The sequence below is a fragment of the Canis lupus genome, chromosome 2 (assembly GCF_011100685.1).
Source record: "Canis lupus familiaris isolate Mischka breed German Shepherd chromosome 2, alternate assembly UU_Cfam_GSD_1.0, whole genome shotgun sequence".
Classification (NCBI taxonomy): domain Eukaryota; kingdom Metazoa; phylum Chordata; class Mammalia; order Carnivora; family Canidae; genus Canis; species Canis lupus.
In genome coordinates, this window is record NC_049223.1 from 4,442,224 (window position 1) to 4,464,784 (window position 22,561).

The 22,561-nt window shown below is 41.4% G+C and overlaps 1 protein-coding gene across 1 annotated transcript in view; it reads left to right on the plus strand.

The window, feature by feature from the left end:
- The first annotated feature begins 677 nt into the window (after window positions 1-677).
- Window positions 678-22,561, plus strand: part of LOC119869223 (ankyrin repeat domain-containing protein 7-like) — a 34,369-nt gene continuing 12,485 nt past the window's right edge. The window contains exons 1-4 of the mRNA XM_038532055.1: window positions 678-1,450; window positions 5,655-5,769; window positions 5,927-6,100; window positions 12,954-13,057. Of these exons, the coding sequence (XP_038387983.1) occupies window positions 1,188-1,450; window positions 5,655-5,769; window positions 5,927-6,100; window positions 12,954-13,057 (656 nt within the window). The 5' untranslated portion in view covers window positions 678-1,187. The remainder of the gene's footprint in view (window positions 1,451-5,654; window positions 5,770-5,926; window positions 6,101-12,953; window positions 13,058-22,561) is intronic.

Below are 22,561 nucleotides of genomic sequence, written 5' to 3' on the forward strand. Positions count from 1 at the left end.
CTGTTGTATGTTCATTCTCATTAGTTTCCATGAATCTTTTTAATTCTTCCTTAATTTCCTGGTTTACCCTTTCATCTTTTAGCAAGAGGGTTCTTAACCTGCACGTGTTTGACGTCCTTCCAAATTTCTTGTTGTGATTTAGTTCTAATTTTAAGGCATTATGGTCTGAGAATATGCAGGGGACGATCCCAATCTTTTGGTATCGGTTCAGACCTGTTTTGTGACCCAGTATGTGGTCTATTCTGGAGAAAGTTCCATGTGCACTTGAGAAGAATGTGTTTTCAGTTGAGTTTGGATGTAAAGTTCTGTAGATATCTGTGAAATCCATCTGGTCCAGTGTATCATTTAAAGCTCTCGTTTCTTTGGAGGTGTTGTGTTTAGAAGACCTATCAAATGTAGAAAGCGCTAGATTGAAGTCACCAAGTATAAGTGTATTATTATCTAAGTATGTCTTAAATTTGGTTATTAATTTGGTTATTAATTGATTGATATCAATTCTTCTGGTGGAGGGGCCTTTGTGCTGACTTTCAGGTGTGGGCACTTGGGGGAGCTGATCAGCCCCCTGCGTGGTGCAGGGCTCAATGAGTGATGTTATTTTTTTTATTTTAAATTTTAAAAATTTTTATTATTTATGATAGTCACAGAGAGAGAGAGAGAGAGAGAGAGAGAGAGAGAGGCAAGACATAGGCAGAGGGAGAAGCAGGCTCCCTGTGGGGTGTGCGATGCAAGACTTGATCCCAGGAACCCCGGATCATGACCGAAGCCAAAGGCAGATGCTCAACCACTGAGCCACTCACAGGCCCAGAAGACTACATTTCCACACCCCAGAGGATTTTGCAAATGTCCCCAAATTCTCAGTCATCCCACCAACTTCTAAAGGGAAGCCAGCCAGCTCACAGGGGATCTCAGAGATTTGAGAGGCTTGGGCCTCCTCGCATATATGCTTTGGGCACCCTTGGCCACTGCCCTCTGTGCGCATGCGCAGGGATGCCAGCTTCTGAGGTGCGCAGGCGCATTCGCATTTAGCAGCGTTGCTAGGTTACACTGGTTCTGCGTAGGAAGATTCTAAGTCGTTGGGCTTAGTCCCTGAGACATTGAGGCGAGGCCCACTTGCCTTATTGCTGGCGCGGGAGTGTATCGCACTAGAGGCGGTGAAACCTGTGTCACTGAAGCCTGTCGGCTTCATTATGAAAAAGAGATCTACAGCGCGGAATGGGTGGGGCCTGCTGCGCTTCGGCTTCAACCTCAGGCCTCTGAGGGTCAGGTCGCCGCCTATGACTATGACTGTTGACAGCTTCCACAGCCCCGGTCCCGGATACCACATCAGATATCAAGATCTCCGGGGAATCCACAGAGCTGTGATTGAGGGCGATACAGAAAAAATGCAGGAGATACAGCAGTTGCTGGTTTTTGGTTTACATGACTTAAATAAAAGGGACAGGAAGAACAGGTAACAGGGCTTTTGAGGCGGGCGGGAGGAGTCGGGGCGAGCAGTAGAGGGGCTCATGACATTAAAAGCAAAAATTCTGGAGTTTGATTCAGCCACAGACACAAAAAAAAACGCCTCTGAATCAGAAAGTAATATTAGCAAAATAAAAGAGAATGTACTTGCAAAATATTTACAACATATGTTTTGGAGAAAAAGAACATCTTCGTTTTACAGGGAAGTTATTACAGGAATGAGATAGGGGCCCCTGGATGGCTGAGTCAGTTGGCCTCTTCTGACCTCCTCTCAGGGTCATGATCTCTGGGTCCTGGAGCTTAGCCCCTGGTGAGGCTCCCTGCTCAGTGGAGAGTCTGCTTTTCTCTTTCCCCCTCCCCTCTGCTGGTGTTCTTAATTTCAAATAAATAAAATATTTTAAAAAGAGGCATAAAATCCCATTTTCCATCTCAAGCTTTGTGAAGATAAGGAATGATGTTACTTATACTACTTAAAATTTAAGTTGTTTTGGACTTTTCAGATAGTTTGGTGGTTATGTACCACATTGAAAAATAAGTATTTCCTTGAGCCATGAAGCTTATTGATGTAAAATATCTTTAGGAAATAATTAGAAATAAATAATATACAATATGCTATTCTCAGCACTATTTACAATAGCAGTGTATTAAGGAGTCACTTAATGGCCTGTATTCGTAAATGGCAGTGTATCCAGAGGCTGGACTACTATGTGACCACTGAATGTGGCAGAGATAATTGATACACATTAACATGCAAAGCTGTACTTTGGATCATTAAATGAGTGAAAAATTGTTTTGATGATACAAACATATAAGCAGACAATGGTTTTGAGTTAGCCAAAAAGATGTGCAAATATAAAATTAGTTATCTTCAAACATTTGGATTCTAAGTGGATTTTTCATTTTCTTAAAATCTGTGATTTCTATAGGAAAGATACATAAAAATTCTAAGAAAGGTTTATTATCAATGAACTAATCCAGGAGAACAAGAATATGAATCTTGTGTAGACAAAAAATAGTTTCTACTTATTTACTTTAAAGAGATTTTATCGATTCATTTGAGAGAGAGACCAGGCAAACAAGCAGCAGGGAGGGGCAGGGGGACAACAAGCAGAAACCCATGGAGCAGGGAGCCTGATGATGTAGGGCTCGATCCCAGGACCCCTACACTTGAGCCAAAGGCAGATGCCTAACTGATTGAGTCACCTAAGCGCCCCTCTTCCTATTCAAAAAAAATTGATGGGAGAGGATTGGTATTTTCTAACAACCGTTAGCCTCTTCAGAACTAAGGGGAATATTTTTATCTGTATTGTAGGTTGTATTATGCATACATTAAATATATACATACGGTTTTATTTATTTTTATTTATTTTTTTAAGGATTTTATTTATTTATTCACGAGAGACACACACAGAGAGAGAGGCAGAGACACAGGCAGAGGGAGAAGCAGGCTCCATTACAGGGAACCCGACGTGGGACTCGATCCTGGGTCTCCAGGATCACACCCCAGGCTGCAGGCGGTGCTCAACCGCTGCGCCACGGGGGATGACCTATACATATGTTTTTATTATGTGCAGCTTTATAACATCTAATAAGTGAACGGTTAATGATTTTATTTTGGTTAAATCCTTATAAAAATAAAAAATAAAAAATACAAATGGTATTGCAAAACCTTATAGAATTTTTGTTGTATCCCTCTTCTGAAAAAAAATTAAAAAATAGCAAATACACATTTTATTGCTATTTCAAAAATATTAGTTTACTTCACAAAAGTTTTCTTTAAAAATATTGAACTTTCTTGGTGCCTTGGTGGCTGTTTGTTGAGCATCAGACTCTTGATTTTGGCTCTGGTCATGATGTTAGGATTGTGGGGTTGAGCACCCTGTTGGGCTCCATGTTCAATGGGGAGGCTGCTTGAGATTGTCTCCCTATCTCTCTGCCCCTCTGCCCTTCACCGCACTCCTGCATTCTCTCTTTTTCCAAGAAATAGATAAATCTTTAAAAACTACAGAGCTCTCCAAATGAATTTTTTAATAATAAATTTATTTTTTATTGGTGTTCAATTTGCCAACATACAGAATAACACCCAGTGCTCATCCCGTCAAGTGCCCCCCTCAGTGCCCGTCACCCATTCACCCCCACCCTCCTCCCCTTCCACCACCCCTAGTTTGTTTCCCAGCGGTAGGAGTCTTCATGTTCTGTCTCCCTTTCTGATATTTCCTACCCATTTTTCCCCTTCCCTTCTATTCCCTTTCACTATTATTTATATTCTCCAAATAAATTTATGTATTCTTTCAGTCCATTTATTTCTCAGACAAACCTGAACACAAGTTATGTAGCAGACATAGTCTACTCAGGATCTTTTCAATTTTAAAAAGACTTCAGGGACTCCTGGGTGACTCAGTGGTTGAGCATCTGTCTTTGGCTCAGGGAGTGATCCCAGAGTTCTGGGATCGAGTCCCACATTGGTCTCCCCGTGAGGCACCTGCTTCTCCCTATGTCTGTGCTTTCTGTCTGTGTCTCTCATGAATAAATAAAATCTTAAAAAAGAAGACTCCATGTTGCCCAGTATGAGCAAGATGAGAAATTTTATGTATTTAGGTTTTAAGGCTTTCATTTTTAAGTAATCTCTCTACCCATCATGGGGCTGGACATTTAAGGACACATGCTCTACAGACTGAGCAAGCCAGGCACTCCTAAGATGAGAGATTTTATTTTATTTTGTAAATGATAAAAGATGTATTTATTGTAAAAAGAAAAAGAGAAGGTCATGGGAGGGGAGGAATAGAAGGAAAGCGTGGATCTCAAGCAAAATCCACCCTGAGCATGGAGCCTAATGTGGGCGTCTGTCTTCATGACCGTGAGATCATCCCGAGCTAAAACCAAAAGTTGGACACTCAGTCAACTGAGCCACCCGGGTGCCCCTAGGTGAGAAATTTTAAATGGAAGTATTAGGACTTAATCTCACGTGAAACTTTTCCTTGGAACTTCCTGTCAAAGGAAAACATTTCTGAATCAGAAATTGTAAAAGATTACCTTTACCTGCCCTTTTGACATTGCAATAATACTAAATACTAATATTGGTAATTGAAAATACTTGATTTCTATGAATCTAAACATTTTCTATTAATTAAAATGCTTAGTAAAATGAGCTTCCCACCACCCCCCCAAAAATAAAAGAACTCTCCCCGTTTATTTGAATCCTGAGTTTCTTTTGACTTAAAATCCCTTGAAACTTAAAGTAAGGGTTGCTTTAAAAAAATTCTTTGGCTCTTTTAGTCCTCTCTTCTCATAATGCTTTCAACTACTGAAAATTATTTTAGCTCTTGAACAATGTAATTCCAAGCATAGGACTAGAAGTGCAACAGACCTGTTGTATATGTCACTATTATTTCACTTAAGACACACCGTAGATTGTATGATGCCCCACTATTTATGTACCAAGAAGAAATTTTTAGAAATCATGCCAGTTATAGTTTTAAGACATTTTGAATTAGAAATTGGATTCCGATGTCAGAGATATTAAAAGGTGACAAAATGAGCATCTTGGAATCATTGAAATAGAGTATTCTTGCTCATCCTTAAACGTAGCTGCAAAGTGGGCATAATTGGATTGTTTTCCCTAATTGTAGTGGGTCTTTGTAAGTTGTAGTAATAGCTATAATAATATTTGTGCTAGGAACTAGTATTCTAAAACTTTGCATGGATCCTCATTTAAGGATCACGACAAGAGGTCTTGTGAGATAAGTACCTTTTATTTTATTTATTATTACTATTGTTTTGTAACCTCTATAACCAACAGGGGTCTCGAACCCCTGGCTCCCGAGATCGAGTGACATGCTCTTCAGAGTGAGCCAGACAGGCGACCTGAGACAACTATTTTTATGCCCATTTTGTGGATGAGGAAATTGCGATAAGGCTAAATGGTCACTGTGAAGCGACAGAGTTAAAGTGGGAATCAAACCCAGGTTGAGCTGCCTCCTGAGGTCATGCTCTTCCTAAACAGATAGGCTGCTCTTTTAATAGAGCGGTGAAGAATCACTAATAAATATTGTACTTTCTTCCAAAGAAAACTAAATCTTTGTTTTGGAGTCATGAGAATAATACAGTATTTAACATTTACAATTCTGTGAATTAATTTGAATGTTTTGGAAAGGTACACTGTAATTTCCTGACAAGTCCTTTCATGCTCACAGGACGGCTCTCCACTTGGCGTGTGCCATTGGGAGTGTAGATATGGTGAAGATCCTGGTACTTTCTCAATGCCAGCTAAACCTCCGTGATGGAGAAAACAGGACAGCTCTCGTGAAGGTGGGTGGTCACACCTATGTCTGCCTGAGGTGGATTGGATTGAAGTCCTTGGAATGAACATTTGTTGCAATTAAACATAACTCATTGGTGAAACTTGTGGCATGTTTCCTTTCAGTTCCCAGAATTTACATTCTGTTTCTCGTTATAATGCTGACAGGCTGTACAATGCCAAGAAGAGGCATGTGTAGATATTCTTCTCAGAAAAGGTGCTGATGTAAATACTAAGGATTTCAAGGACAACACCGCTCTCCATTATGCGGCCTATGAGGGAAATATCTCAATAGCACGCAAGCTGCTTTTGAATAAAGGAGATATAGAGGCCAAAAACAAGGTACAGGTCAAGTTTTTTTTACAACGTATTTCACATTATAAATAAATAAATAAATAAATAAATAAATAAATAAATAAATAAATCAGTAAATCAATCAGTAAATAAATAAATAAATGTAGCTGCAAAAGGTTTTTCAACATGTATATGTAGATATATTTGTACTATAGCACATATATATATGAAGACATCGACACTGAATTTTATACAGCAGGTCCTGTCATCATGGAAACAACTCCAAAACCAAGGCAGAGGGAGGGAAAGAGAAAAGTAATGCATATAGTAAGGAAACATTCTGTCTGCTAGCTACCCTTCCACCCCAGAAAGAAAATCTTCCCCTTTGTGCCTGGGAGTAGATGGTGCCCTCAGAGCCCACAAAGGATTGAAGGCCTAGAGGGGAGTGTGGTGTTGATGGAGGCCGAAAGCTGTGCAGGGGCTTAGGAAATGGATGCTTCTGGGGATGAGTAGGAGACCGTGACCCAGAGGAGTAGCTTGGGTGAATGTAAATGGGAGGAGAAAGCAGCAGGTTGTAATAGGCCTTGGGCACTCTAGGCCCTAAGGTTCAGAAGATGAGAGCAGGGGGATCAGGTCATGACATCCTACAGGTGGTATCTGCTTGTGCTGGTAGCCACTCTGCCAGCCATGTACCACGGTGAGGCCTCCCATTCCGGAGAGTAGCTCCTGCTCAGCCTATGTAGTTCCTCAGTGGGGTGGTAGGCGTGCATGGGGAGCTGGTGATGACCACACTTGCCAGTCTCCCTGTGCTTTCTTTGACGTGCATTACCTTCAGTCGCTGCCCTTGCAGAAACACTGTTGTGTGCCATAGATAGGGTCGATTTTTCATATTTGGAAGCTCAAACATTTCCTGGATGAAAATATTTTGAAATAACTGTCTAAGCTTTTGCTTTAAATAACACTTTTTATTTTTGAAGATTGTATTTATATGAGAGAGAGCAAACATGAGTAGGGAGGAAAGGCAGAGGTAGGGGAAGAAGAGGCCTTCCCACTGAGCCAGGTAGCCTGATGCACGGGGCTTGATGTCAGGAGTGGGATCGTGACCATAACCAGAGAGAGATGCTTCACCCACTGAGCCCCCCAGGCTTACCATAATACTTCTTCCTTCCTGCCTTCCTTTTTTTAATTAAGCTTTTTTATTTATTTATTTTTTCACCTCACACTCTGGGGTTTATGTACTTATTTTATCTTTTAGTTTTTTCTTTTTAAATTTTTTTAGTTGGAGTTCAGTTTGCCAAGAAAGAGCACAGGACCCAGTGCTCATCCCGTCAAGTGCCCCCCCCTTGGTGCCCGTCACCCAGTCACCCCAACCCCCCACCCACCTCCCTTTCCACCATCCCTTGTTTGGTTCCCAGAGTTAGGAGTCTCTCATGTTCTGTCCCCCTCACTGATATTTCCCACTCGTTTTCTCTGCTTTCCCCTTTATTCCCTTTCACTCTTTTCTATTCCCCGTATGAATGAGACCATGTAATGTTTGTCCTTCTCCGATTGCCTTACTTCACTCAGCATAATACCCTCCAGTTGCATCCATGTTGAAGCAGATGGTGGGTATTTTTTGTTTCTAATTGTTGAGTAATCTGTGGTATATGTCCACAATGGAATATTACTCAGCCGTGAGATTTTATTTTTTGCGGGGGAGTGAGCATGTACAAGCAGGGGGTGTTGTGGGGGCAGAGGGAAAAGAAAGAGAGTAAGAATCTGAAGTAGACTTTGCGCTGAGTCTGTCGCAGCGCTGGATCTTATAACTCTGATCATCACCTGAGTTAAGACCAAGAGTCAGATGCTCAACTGGACTGAGCCACTCAGTTGCCCCTAAATAATGATACCTCTAAAGAAGCATTAGAGAAGGCAAGTTTCTTTTATGTATTTATGGCAAATATTTATGAGAACACAGAATGTGTTCTGAAACTTTATTTTCAAAAATGTTTTCTCACCCAGTTTGTTTTCTTATTTAGTGTCAAACAACAGAGGAAAGCAAAATTTGCCTTGGAAATAGGCTTTGTCTTAAAACACAAAACAAGTGTATTTTACAATATCAAATCTTGCTGCTGTTGAGAAGTTCCTATTTGATCAAAAAGTGATTGATTAACACGGTCAGAGTTTGTCTTTTATCAGCCTTGACTTAAGAGGGACAAAAGAGGGGCAAAGGAGAAAGCAGTCAGGAACATGCAGAGCGATTTAGAAATTTGGCAAGTGAGGGGAAATATCAAGACAAGGTTTTGGGATTGTGTTTGTTTTTCTTAGTGTTTATGTTTAGGTAAGGAGTCTTCAATTTTCAGGGATAATAATTCTTACTTTACGAACCAGTGAGTGTGTTGTAAACTTATATAGAGATCAATTCTAGGAGGACTCTAAGGACATCAGATTGGCAGTAAACAGGTGGTTGAATGGGCACAAAAAGGGACGCCTGTGTGGCTCAGTGATTGAGCATATGCCTTCGGCTCAGGGCATGATCCCGTGGTCTCCCGAATCGAGTCCCACATGGCACTCCTTGAATGGAGGAGCCTGCTTCTCCCTCTGCCTGTGTCTCTGCCTGTCTCTCTCTCTTTCTCTCTCTCTCTCTCTCTCTTTCATCTCTCATGAATAAATCAATAGAAATCTTAAAAAAAAAAACAAAAAGTGGACAAGCAGAGGAAAGAACACAGTATAGTATTTTGCAGCTATAGCCACTTAGATACGAGTCTAAACTCTGCTTGCAAATCTAGAATGTCTTGATGGGAAGGATGTAAGGAGTGTGTAAATAATGGAATCAAGTTGCATTTTGAGTTTACTAGTCCTTGTTCTACCTCTAGCCATGGAAATTGAATGCAGGTTTGATAAGTGACTCATTTCTGTTTTTGGCTGAATCCTCAAGTGATAGGGAGAATTGGCCACATAGGTGAAAGAGGAGACTGGCATGGTTGTGTACTGTACTAGTTCTCAGCTAGACTTGTGCTGGTGAATCACAGTCAACTAGGGAACTTTAAAAGAATTTACAAGCCTAAACTGTCCCGTGAAGATTTCGATGGAGTGAATCCAATAACGTGTGTACGCAGAAATTTGGAAATAGGGTTTTGAGATTCTGTTACAACTCTTGGCTAACAACTACTGAATGGGTAGGTATACATATACAAATTTAGAGATGTAAAAATATTAAATCTCTGGAAGAGATTTAACTGAAGTTGGATACTGGCTACTTCCTTCCACTCTCTCCAACATTAGCCTTTCATCTGTCTGTATCTCTTTGAGAATTACAGATGAAAATTATTGGTCATCTCGTTGGCTTGAAAAATAATTACCTTTTCTTCCAACTATCAGTCATTCACCGGCACCCAGATGGGAAGTCTTTATGAGTAGTCTTTTAATAAGTAGAGTCTGACCCTTTAAAGATTTTACGTGTTTTGCTACCATTCTGATTATTACAAGCAGGGTTTTCCCAATTGCAGCAGTAGAAATCCGTGAACCTTCTTTTTTAGTTGAAGCTGTGCGATAGACTATCTTAGGATGTCTTTCAAATTCATAGGGCCCTGGCATAGTGCATAATCACTACTGTGTTAAACATTCAGCATGTAGTTAGTGACAATACAGATGGTAATTGTTTTAATAACTTTGCTTCAGCATTCCTCTGAACTCCTGTCTGTTCGGTTAGCAATGTGAGGGAAGTAAATACAAATAGATTGTAGTTGAAACAAGCATTGGAAAATTCTGACAGTAGGTGTTAATGAGTCTTCACAGCAATTTTCCTTAGAAGGTGGGGCCTAATTTGTTGGTAAAACATGATCCTGATGCTTTAGGAAAGGTTTGATGTCCAAGTGTTTGTTTTACGCACGGCCATTGGAAACAGTCACAGCAAATAGAAAAACACAAGTAGGCTATAGACTAAATGTGGCCCCCGGATGTATTTAGTTTCCACTGTCAGTTGAGCTAACATTTAAAATTATGGCACGCATGTAGAACTCTGGATTTTGAGCTTTTCTTACAGATCACTTCTGGTACCTTGAGCCCATGCTGCTGTTTGGTATGCTGTGCAGAGGCTGTCCCTTTATAGGAGGCATGTGTCTCCAGTTTGCTCGTGTCCCCGCCTAGGTTCTTCACTGACTCGTGTCACCTGCTTTGCCTCCATAAGCACTGAGTTTACAATTACTGTTTTATGGTATATGTTGACAAAGATTTCAAGATTTTCAAGACACTCCATATTTAATTTGTAATATATATTTTGTATTTTATGTTAATTTCTTAGGATTGGGATTGAATTTTCTGTTTCTTTGTCAGCTTATTTTTTTCATTACTTTATTCAGTAATTGATGAGAGACACACAGAGAGAGGCAGAGAGCTAGGCACAGGGGGAAGCAGGCTCTCTATGGGGACCCTGATATGGGCTCGATCCCAGGACCCTGGGATCATGATGTTCACCCTCTGAGTCACCCAGGGCCTCGGGATGAATTTTCTAAGTTAAGAATTGAAAGTCGTTTTTTTTCACAAACATTTTTTCTATATATGTACAGTAATCATGTACCTTTTGGAATATCTGCAAGCCATGTGAAGTTAATCCTGGTTCTACTTGGATAGATTATGCATATTTCAGACAGTATTCTCTTTCTCCTTGGTATTATTCCCTAAATACGCAATTTATATAGTAGCTTTTATTATACTAAAAATAATCCGTATAAAGCAGTATTAGAATTTTTGAATAATAGTTTTTACTTAATCTCAGTTTCCCAACATGTAAACACCCAGTGCTCATTCAGTATTAGAATTTTTATTGGTAAGTCATGACATTTTTATTTCTGATTTACACTTAGTCTAAATTATAAAATAATCATAAATAGCAATGATAATAGAAACTAGAATACAAACAGGTTTTTTTAGAAGTAGATGTGCATTAGGTTCTCAGAATGAGTATAGTAGAGAATAAAATCTCATTGACTTATTTCACTTAGCATAATACCCTGAGTCAGTCAGAGAAAGACAATTATCATATGATCTCATTCATATGTGGAACTTAAGAAACAAGACAGAGGAGAAGGGGAAGAAGAGAAAAACTTAAACCAGAGAGACTGAGGGAGACAAAGCCTAAGAGACTCTTAATCATAGGAGCCAAACTGAAGGTCACTGGAGGGGTGGAGTGGAAGGATGGGATAACTGGGTGATGGACATTAAGGAGGGCACATGATGGAATGAGTCCTGGGTGTTACATAAGACTGAGGAACCACTGACTTCTACCTCTGAAACTAATAGTATGTTATATGGAAATGAATTTGAATAAAAGGGTAAAAATGAGAAAAATCTCATACTGAGCTTTCTAACAGTTAAGATAAAACTTTATCATGGTATAATAGGAGAAAGTCCAAGGACTATTTATTTAGTTATTTATTTTTAATATTTTATTGTTCTTATTTTTTATTTTAAACAAAAAAACCCACAATTTTTTATTGGAGTTCAATTTGCCCACATAAAGAATAACACCGAGTGCTCATCTCATTGTGGGCCCACCTTAACCAAAGATTATTTAGTATTAAGTGGTCAAAATTCATTTGAAGCTTCTTTCTTTTATTTTTATTTATTTACTTTTCTTTTTAATTTTTAAAAGGTTTCTTTATGCATTTTAGAGAGACAGCACACACATGCACAGGCTTGTGGGGGTGGGGGAGGTGGAGAGGGAGAGGGAGAGAGAGTGTCTTAAACAGACTTGGTGCTCAGTGCCAGGGGAGCCCCGAATCCAATGTGGGGCTGGATCCCACGACCCTGAGATCACACCTGAGACAAAACCAAACGTCCCTCAACTGCCTGCACAACCCAGCTGCCCTGAAACCTAGCTCTTTTCATTCAGAGTCCATCTCCTTAGTGACTCATTTGGAGCTGGAGTGTTTTATGTTGACATCTGGGATCCCCATACCATTGATAGATGAGAATCCAGCAAGTTTGTACAACCTGGAGAAAACCCTTACCTTTATTGGAAAGTTCTTAAAACTATATCCCTGGGAACTCTTGTTTCTCAAGTATTAATGTTTGCTACAAAAGAAGGAATTGTCAAATGGGGATAAGCAAATGTAAATGGGGTTCATTTGTGCTAGATGTATAGTGCAGTTTTGTAATGTTTCATAAACATAGATGATCATTGAATCTTTCTTTTGGGGCACAGTATCTCTTGCAAATCATGTGTTCTTTGGAATATAATTGAAGAAACACTACTCCGGAGATATCCATTAAAATCAGTAACGATACTTTAAATATTTACTACTATGTTTTAGAGAGTGGAGATACAGAGATAAAAAATAACCCCTCCCCTCTAGAATCTTTTGGTTTAGATGGTGCAGAATAAAATAACTAGGGTATACCATGATATATATTGTGAGAGAAGCAAAGATTCTTGGAGCCAGGCAATGTTTGAAGCGAGTTTGTGGAATGACTGCAGGTAATCTGTTGAAGAGGAAGAGGAGGTCTATTCTATTATTTTTATTTTAGTTTTTAAAAAGACTTTATGTTTTTGAGAGAGACAGAGAGCGAGCAAGCAGGAGAGAGAGCACGAGTGGAGGGGAGGGGCAGAGGGAGAGGGAGAAGCTGACTCTTTGCTGCAGAGGGAGCCCAAGGTGGGACTCCATCCTGAGACCCTGGGATCATGACCTGAGCTGATGAGCTGAAGGCAGATGCTTGACCAACTGAGCCACCCACGCTCCGTGAGAAAGCAGTATTTTAAAAAGAAGGAGCAGCTGGTGAAACCATGGAGGGCTGAGAACGAAAGGGCTAATTTTATTTACTTTCTATGTTACATGTTTAAGTTACAGGATCGTTCAGAATTTTTACGATTCATTATCCAAATATGTAATTTTGTAAATTATAAATTTTGTTTGCACTCCTACAGGATGGCCTCACACCGCTTTTACTTGCTATAAATGAAAAAAAAGAGAAAATGGTGGCATTTTTAGTAGAAAAAGCAAATATAAATGCAGTTGACTACGCTAAAAGGTAAGGTTTTTTTTTTGTGAATCTTAGTATTTGGTAAAGAGTGGTAACAATTTCTCAAGGCGGAAAGTTTAACTTAATAAGAAGAGTATAAGTATAGTGAAAAATGTCAGCATGTGATCGGTTAGGTAGAAAACAATTACTCTGACAGGACAAGGTGAAGAACATTGTATAGTATAATTCAGAATCCTTTGTAATATAGATTGATGTCATTTGCAATAGTTTTTTTTTTTCTGTATGATTTTACAGTAGCTAAAAGTGTTTCTTGTTGAAATTGTGAGTTTTTTCTTTTTTAGCTCAGAGCTTGATGCCAGAGTCCGGGAATTGAGCCCCACATAGGGCTCCCAGCAGGGAGCCTGCTTCTCCCTCTGCCTATGTCTCTGCCTTTCTTTCTGTGTCTCTCCTGAATAAGGAAATATAACTGAGAAAAAAAAATTTAGAGAGTCCAAGCAGAAACCTCTGAAACTGTCTCCAAGCCTTCATTTGGTAGGGTATACCAAAAACAACCCTGCATCCTAGCAGAGGTGCAGTGGGATAGTGCTAAAGGATGAAAGGCTGGTGAGCTCTATCACATTTCTGCTTGATTCACTAGTCTGGCCCATTCAGAGACAGGATAGATTGTGGCAAATATCTGTAGTTACTGTCAACTTAAACAAAGAGTAATTCCAGTCATAGTTATTGTGCGCCTCTTATTGCTTCCAGAACAGATTGATAAGACGTCAGGTACATGGTATGTGTCACCACTGATTTGGCAAATGCATTCTTTTCTAGTCCGCTAGTGAATCAGAAATAGTTCATATTCATAGAGTATAGGCAAAGTGTTCATTCATTTAATTTGCCTCAGCGTTTTATTAACTCATGGAGCTAGACCATTTGAACATCCCCAGAATATCTCATTGGCCTATCATATTGACACCATGCTAATTTGACATGAGGATCAGTAAGAGGCTATAACGCTTTGGGCCCTTGGTAAGACGGCATGAATTGACATATCCGTGAAGTTTTGAGGCATCCAGTGGGCATGCCAGGATATTCTCGCAGGAGTGAAAGAAAAATTGCCACATTTTGAATACCTTTTCACAAAGACAGAAACTGGGAGACCTCTTTGGGTTCTGGAGGTAGCATATTTTACGCCACTAATTCTCAATGCGTTGGGGGTGGGGTGGTGGGAGAAGAATTCTGCTCCTCAGGGAGCATTTGGCAGTGTCTGGAGACCTGTTTTTTGACATGTCAAAAGCTGTACATACTTAATGTATCGAATTCAGTGAGTTTGTGGATAAGTATAGACCTCTGTGAAATCATCAATGCCTTAAAGCCATAGTCCTACCCATCACCTCCCAAAGTCTCTTCCTGGTCTCATTAATTAATTAATCAATTAATTGGTAAGAACACTTAACATAAGCTCTACCCTCTTAGCAAAGTTTAAGTATACAATGCAGTATTATTAGCTATAGACACTGCTAACAATAGATTCGTCCGGAGACATTTCCGATCCTCACAACTGAGGATGTTGCTGGCATCTAGTGGGTCGATGTCAGGAGTGCTGGTAAACATACCCAAGAGAGGCCTCCACAACAATCCACCATGTCCATGGTACAAGGTTGGGAAACCTTGTCCTACATTGAGTACTCGTTTCATCCATACACCTTGGTGAAACTAAGGAATGCAATACTTCAGTGGTCTCAGAGCAGATGAATTGTGCAGCAGGTGCAGGCTGTGCTTAGGAGTCCTCACTGCTTTGGTCACAGGATCCAGTAGACCCTATGCTATTCATGGTGTCAGTGGTGGGGAAAAGTTGTACCGTGGATCTCAGGGCAAGCCCCTGTTGGAGAATCAGAGCACAGGCCCTCGGGGTTTTCTGATCTTGAGTCCCCATCAGAAGCTTGCCTGTAGAGGGGTCCTACGGGAGACAGAAATGACTTGGTTTTAGTATTCCTTCTGTGCTAAGTCATTGGCTGGACACAGCCTAGCAGAGACACAAGGCCTTGGTGTGAGTGCTACAGTGGATATGAAAATGTAGCAGCTGTCTATATTTTGAGCTGCAGTTCAACTGTGCTCTCTATGGTAGATCCTCTAGAAGACAAATCCAAAGAGTGCAACTCCCTGGCCTCTATATTAGTCTGGGTCCAATCGGAAGACAGATATGACATAGTATTTTAAACAGTGGAAGTAAATATAAAGAATTACTAAATGATGAGATAGTAATGAGAAGGTGGGACAGAGAAGTCTGAAGACAGTACCACAGAAGAGCTAACTTGGGAGGGGGGGTCCAAAGTTGCTAAAGAAGGTGTGATTGAAGCACGATGGATGGCAGAGAAGTTTGAGTCCTGTATGTCTGACTTCCTCTGCGCATCCAATTACCAACCTCAACTCATTTGTGTCCCAGAGGGTTGTTCCTGTTAGCCTGGAGATTGAGTGCTGGCCCTGGCCCATGTTCCGGTTTGCTTCCCTTCTTCTTCTTCTTCGTCTTCTTTCATCTTCATCTTCATCTTCATCGTCTTTGTGTTCTCCGTCTCCTTCTCCTCCTCCTTTCCTTCTTCTTCTCTTCTTCCTATCTCCTTCCTTTCTCTTCCTCCCTTGCCACCCCCGCTTCACCAGCATCAGAAGTAGTCTTCCCAGCTGTGCACTCCAGAGCATGCAGTCCGGGCCTCAGCCAGTGACCTTTCTAAAATGGATACCATGCCCCTAGCAAATGCTGTTGACACCCTACTCACTCTCTGCATCCAGTCCTTAGTCTTAACTCTGCTGTATCCCTACGGGGTTTGTTGCATCCTTCTGCATGTGCATATGATACACTGGAGGCCTTGCACTGCTCTGCTGGACGGTGGGCTCATTGTTCCCTGACCCTCCCTATACATCCATTTATCAGACAGGACTCCCTGCACTCCTGAAGGGTAGTTCCTGTTTGCATGCTGAGTAGCACGGACTAGCTTTGGCCGGGCAACTCTGACTGCAGTTCCGACATCTCCTTCAATGAGACCTGAATCCCAGCCTTGGGATTTACCCATTTGGGTAACCTTTCTTGGGTAATCTTGCACCTTAGGGTATTTGGATTTCTTTTCTCATCTTTATAGTTGATCTCCTGTTATAGTTCATCATTTTTTATATTAAACGTTCCCTGTTGAAATTACTAAGTGGTTTGTCTCTTGTTTGGATCCTCACTGATACACTATCCCTTCTTTTTGGAATGTGCTTCTCTCCCTCTCACTGGCTAACCCCTACTCGTTAAGTTTTAGCTTTGATATTGCTTCTTCCTGTGCATCCATCCCTGAGTCACTACCCTTATTTTTACATGACTCCGTAGGCCCTTTGTGCTCACCCTAAATGTGGCATTAAACTCGCCTCTACTCCATGAACACCGCAATGTCATGTTTGTTGTTCCCTCACTGACTCCCACAATGCCAGAATACAGGTTTTCAGTACACGTTTCTGATTTAATTTTGTGGTCCCTTTGAGGTGGTTCTCCCAGGTCAGGGATTTTTAGTAGACCATGGCCCAGATCATCCTCAACACACTGGAGCCCTCAAATTCTCATCATAGTTTAATTACGACATAAATTCAGTTTTCCTCGGTAGATAGAGTGGACTGCAAGGGAAGAGATATCCAAAGGAATGAATAAACAGTTATGAAAAACTGTTGGTTGTTTTTAAAAGATTTTTATTTATTTGAGTGTGAGAGAACACAAATAGGGGTGGAGACAGAGGAAGGGGGAGAAGTAGACTCCCTGCTGAGCAGAGAGCTGGAGGCAGGGCAACCCCAAGGCCCCTGAATCCTGACCTGAGCTAAAGAAGCCTTATTTTTATAAGATCTTATTTATTTATTCATGAAAGACACAGAGGAGAGAGAGAGAGGCAGAGACCCAGGCAGAGAGAGAAGCAGGCTCCATGCAGGGAGCCTGACGTGGGACTCGATCCCGGGACTCCAGGATCTCGCCCTGTGCCAAAGGCAGGTACTAAACCGCTGAGCCACCCAGGGATTCCCTTAACGAAGCCTTTTAATGGACTGAGCCAGCCAGGTGCCCCTATGGAAAGTGTGTGGTGAATTTCTTGGCAACTCTTAAAAGGAGGAGACATGACAGCCCTGAAGTAGAATTGGAAAACCTGAGCTAAGGGATTTGGTAAAGCATTCATATCTCAGTTGCTTTTCATCATAAAAGATACATTACTCTAACACTTTGTTATTTTCATTGGTATAACTACCAAATGAGTATGCAGCAAAGTTGAACCAGGACATACATGAGACTCATGGGGATGGGAGTTCTAATCAGGAACTTTCTAGAGGATGTCTGTTCTAGATCCGAAATGGTTTTCCACAGAAGTCTGGGAATTGGAAATCTTAGGTTTCAGGTGATTGTGAGAAAGTCTTTGGGGGATCCACCTAGCATTCGACCAAGGAACAAAGAAGCTCAGAGTTGGACTACCATATACTCTTTGAGTATCTCTGATCTATACAAAAACACTACAGTCAACCAAATTGTTCAACTTACCTGGAGTCCTGGTGTGGAGTTCCTGTCTCCTTATAGCCTAGTAATGCCGTTGCCTCTCATCGCAGGTTGCGTTAGGAAATGTCAGTCTTCTAGTCAATTGTCACTACACAGAGCCTCTACTGGTCTCATAAGTCACCCTGGGGAATTCTAAGGGGACAAAAGATAATTTTCTAGCTGGCACCTGTAAGAGACAAATGCTTGATGCTCATAGTTGCAATCATTCACACGCACCAATACCATTTGGTCTAGCTAAGCTGAATAGGGCCAAGAAATGGTTTCTTGTTGTTGTTCCTTTGTTTTTGTTCATTGCTCCTCCACCAATGAACATGATCTGCCCTGGAACTAGCCACCCTCTCAGAAGGGACCCTAGTGGTCTCCAGAGTTCTGTAGCTCATTCCAGCAGCAGTTTCTGAAGATGCAGACCCCCTTAGTTTCTAGGTTGCTCATTCCAAACTACTTCTTGTCAAATCATGCGACCTACATGCACAAAATGGCATTAAATGGCCTCTGAAATAAGTGCCTACACTTCTATCTATGCGTTTGTCTTGCTGTAAAAACAGACACCAAACTTCCCAATTTTGCTGGTGCATCTTGTGCCAACAGTGGCTTCTGTTAGGTTTTGTTGGTCAATTTCTTTCTTTCTTTTTTTTTTAAAGATTTTACTGATCTATTTGACAGAGAGAGAGAGAGAGAGAGATCTATTTGACAGAGAGAGAAAAAACAAGGATAAGGAGCAACAAAGGGAGAGGGAGAGGCAGTTTCCCCACAGACCAGGTAGCCTGATATGGGGCTTGATCCCAGGACCCTCAGATCCTGATCTGAGCTGAAGGCAGATGCCTGACTAAGCCCCCACCCCCTCCCTTTTCTAAGCAGGCTATAGTCCCAACAGGAGGCTTAAACTCCCAACCCCAAGACCAAGAGTTGCATATTCTATCAACTAAGCCAGTCAGGGGCAGCTCCTACTTTGGTTAATCCTTAAAATCATTAACAAATGTAATAGGAATCTGGTGAGTTTAGGGGTAGCTAGTTTTGTATTAGCTGTTGTCATGGGTTTGCTCCTGCTTTTTTCTATCTGCCTCACCCAGAATATCGCCTGTAGTCCAGTTGTAATTAATTAATGGATCAATTACCACCACATTCAAAGGAGTTTCTGTAGACATTCGTATACAGCCTCTGTGTGTGTGTGTGTGTGTGTGTGTGTATCACATACACATAAATATGAACAGCCTATCCTGTTTGTATTTTACTTGATTTTTTTTTTCAACCACATCATACCATTCTTCGATGTATATCTTTCTGGTGAAATCTTTCCCATCCAATTCGTGCCTTCCCTGAGTATCTACGAGAAACTGCCAACTTTTGTTAACAAGCATGTAGTTTAAAATGTGCTTTATTCTCATTACCAAATAAATATACAGATATCAAAAGAGTGACCACTTAGAAGTTATAATCAGAAAATATATCACTTCATTAGAAAAAAGAAAAAGCCAGGATATAAATACATCACGAAGTGTATGCAGGATTTACATAAGGGAAAAAAAAAACCTCCTGGAAGCTAAGGAGGGATGTCAAATAAGACTTAGGCACAAAGACATAACATACATCTAAATACACTGATTCAGGGAGATTGATTCTGTTAACATTAATTCTCTTAACCTAATTACAAATTCTCTCCATGAATTCTTTAAATTTGGCATAATGATTAAAAATATATCTCCAGTAGCATAGAGGTAAATATCGCCAAGAGAATACTGAAGGAGAAGATTAAGAAGGGGAACTATGGACCTGCATTGGATACTAAAGCATATGTATAAAGCAGTTAAAATACTAGAGTACTGATTGATACAAGGCGACTGGTCAATTGAATCCAGTGTAAAACCCAGAAAAAGAAAACCATAACAGAATTTATGATAAAGTGGCATTTTAAGCTAGGTGAGAAAAGATGGGTTATTTAGAAGCAAATAGCTATTTTTTTTAAAGAGTTCTTAAATGTTGGGGCGCGGGAGCCTGTGTGGCTCAGTTGGTTAAGCCTCTGTTTATTTTTATTTTTCGTGTTTGTTGATTTTAGCTCCTGTTCCTCCGTCTCTCTCCCTCACCCTCTGTACCTCTCTCTCTCTCAGAAAAAAAAACAAAAAAACAAAACAAAAAAACAAAACTTAAATGTTGCACCACACTGCAAACTAAATCTTGGATTGATTAAAGGTTCAATTGGGGAATAGCAGCAAAAACTAAAAATAAAGAAAATGTAAACGTAAGGCTGGGCCAAATGGGAGGATTAGGAGGCATGCAGAAACGGGTTTTCATTTCATCTAGGGAATGTGAATTGTTCTCCCCTTGTGAGCTTGCACTTGATGATACACATTGCCAAGTCTGACCATGAGAACAGTTTTCTGTTGGCTGCATCCGCTGCATTCCATGGAGACTGACAGGGGTCCCGAGGGATGTGGAAGAGGAATAAACTGAGGGAGAGCATTCGTTAGGGAAGTATTCTGGGGGAACGTGCTTTCATGCACTCTAGCCCTAGTCGTATGTAAATACTACGTTTTTTTTTTTTTCCTTGAGATTTCATTTATTTATTCATGAGAAACTCAGGGAGAGGGAGAAGCAGTGTCCCTGCGGGGGAGTCTTGTGCGGGACTTGATCCCAAAATCCAGGATCAGGACTTGAGCTGAAAGCATACGCTCAACCACTGAGCCACTCAGGGGCCCGGAAGACTGCTTTTCCACACCCCAGAGTCTTTTGCAAATGTCCCATAATGCTCAGCCATCCCGGCAACGTTTGAGGGGAAGCCAGCCCAGCTCAAGGGGCCGCGGAGATTTGAGAGGCTTGGGCCTCCTGGCACATGCGCTTTGGGCACTCTTGGCCATGGGCTCCTTGTGAGCAGGCGAGTGACGCCAGTTTCTGAGGTGCGCAGGCGCATTTGTGTTTAGCTGCATTGCCGGGGTACATTTGTTCTGCAGAGAGAGATTTTGGACCCCGGTGCTCAGTTGCTGGGACGTTGCCGCGAGGCCGGCTTGGCTTATCTCCAGCACTAAGTGTTGAGCTGTAGAGGCGGCGAAAACCTGTGTCTGAAGCCTGAAAGCTTTGCGATGAAGACCATGTTTAGCTTCACGGGTAAGAGGGGCGAGCTGCCCTTGGGCTTCAAGATCGGGCGGCGGAGGGCCGCCCAGCCCGCGGCATCTGAGTGGTACCAAACTCGCCAACCTGGGCCCTGGGTACCACATCCCAGACAGGTCTCAGAAAGATCCACAAAGCAAAAGTGGCAGGGGATTCTGTTGCTGGGAGACCAGAGGAACAGGTGATAGGGACTTTGCAGCTGGCGGGGAGGAGGCAAGGAGGTCGGGGAGAGGCACTCACCTTGCTGGCCTGAGTCTGGAGAGCTGAGCCCTGGGTGACCACCCAGGGCGCTTGGCCGTCTTTCTTCTGGTGGCCCCGCAGCACGTACCTAGGTCGTGGAACCTTACCTGGGGTCTACTCCGGCCCACTGAGCAACAAAACGTCTTCAGCTGCCTTTGGACCCCTTCGTATCTCCGTAGGGAGCGCTTTACAGACAGTTTTGATGTGATTTAACGGATTTTCAACAGTAGTAGAAAGGAAATTAAGGGGATGCCTGGGTGGCTGAGTGGGTGAGCATCTGCCTTTGTTTCAGGTTGTGATCCTGGGTCCTGGGAACCCCAGTCGGGTTCCTGGCACGGAGCCTGTGTCTCCCTCTGCCTATGTCTCTGCCTCTCTGTCTGTGTCTCAGAATAACTAAAATCTTAAAAAAAGAAATGAAATTACGTATATGTAGTAGTTTGTTTTTAATGGACATCCTATACCAATGTTATTAAAGAGTGCATGCTGAGAGAAGTAATTCCCAGAATTACTTTGGATACAGGGCAGTATCTGACTTCTATCTGTGTACAGTTTGTACCTATATTATTTACTGAGGGACCTTGGAAGGAGATTTGGAAATGGGTAGATGGTTCTGACTGTGAATAGGAAGTCTCATTTTTCTGAAAATGTGTACTCTTCCCGTGTTTATCAGTATTCCATGACGCAATAGAAACGTTATGGTTTTAGAAATTCTGAGCTTATTATACGTGCGGTCTCTGTTCTTTTCATTGTGATAAAATTAAGAAAAATTTTGCAATCACTATATTGTACACCTGAACTTTTTTTTTGTAAGATTTTATTTATTTATTCATAGAGACAGAGAGAGAGAGGCAGAGACACAGGCAGAGGGAGAGGGAGAAGCAGGCATCATACAGAGAGCCTGACATGGGACTGGATCCAGGGTCTCCAGGATCACGCCCCGGGCTGCAGGCGGCGCTAAACCGCTGCGCCACTGGGGCTGCCCTGTACACCTGAACTTAATACAACGGTGTATGTTAACAAACTGGAACTAAAATGAAAACTTGAAAAAAAAATTTTATAGAATACCTTCCAGTTATTAAAATGTACCTTAAACTTCTTCAAATTTTTCGTTGACTAACAGCTGAAAAGACAGATAAATGAATGGAACAGATAAGAAAATGCCAAACACCTAAGTATATGTTAAGACTTTGTAACTTGATGCTGGTGACATTTCATATTAGTAGGAAAAGGTGAATCATTCATAATGTTGATGACATATCTGCTATTTGGAGAAAACTAGCTAGAATTTAATCTCATAAAAATAAGTTCCAGATGGAATACAGATTAAAAATGTTAAATATGCAAAATACAGTACAAGAGAAGAAAACATGAACGCTTCTATGCCCATTTTTTATGTTGACCAAGACCATTCTTAAGAATGACTTTAAAAGCAAGAGTTCGGGCAGCCCAGGTGGCTCAGCGGTACTAGCGCTGCCTTCAGCCCAGGGCCTGATTCTGGAGACCTAGGATCGAGTCCCACGTCAGGGCTCCCTACATGGAACCTGCTTCTCCCTCTGCCTGTGCTCTGCCTCCCTCTCTCCCCCTGTGTCTCTCACAAATAAAGAAAATCTTAAAAAATAATAATAATAAAATAAAAGCAAGAGTTCTGGAGGTTGATTCAGCCA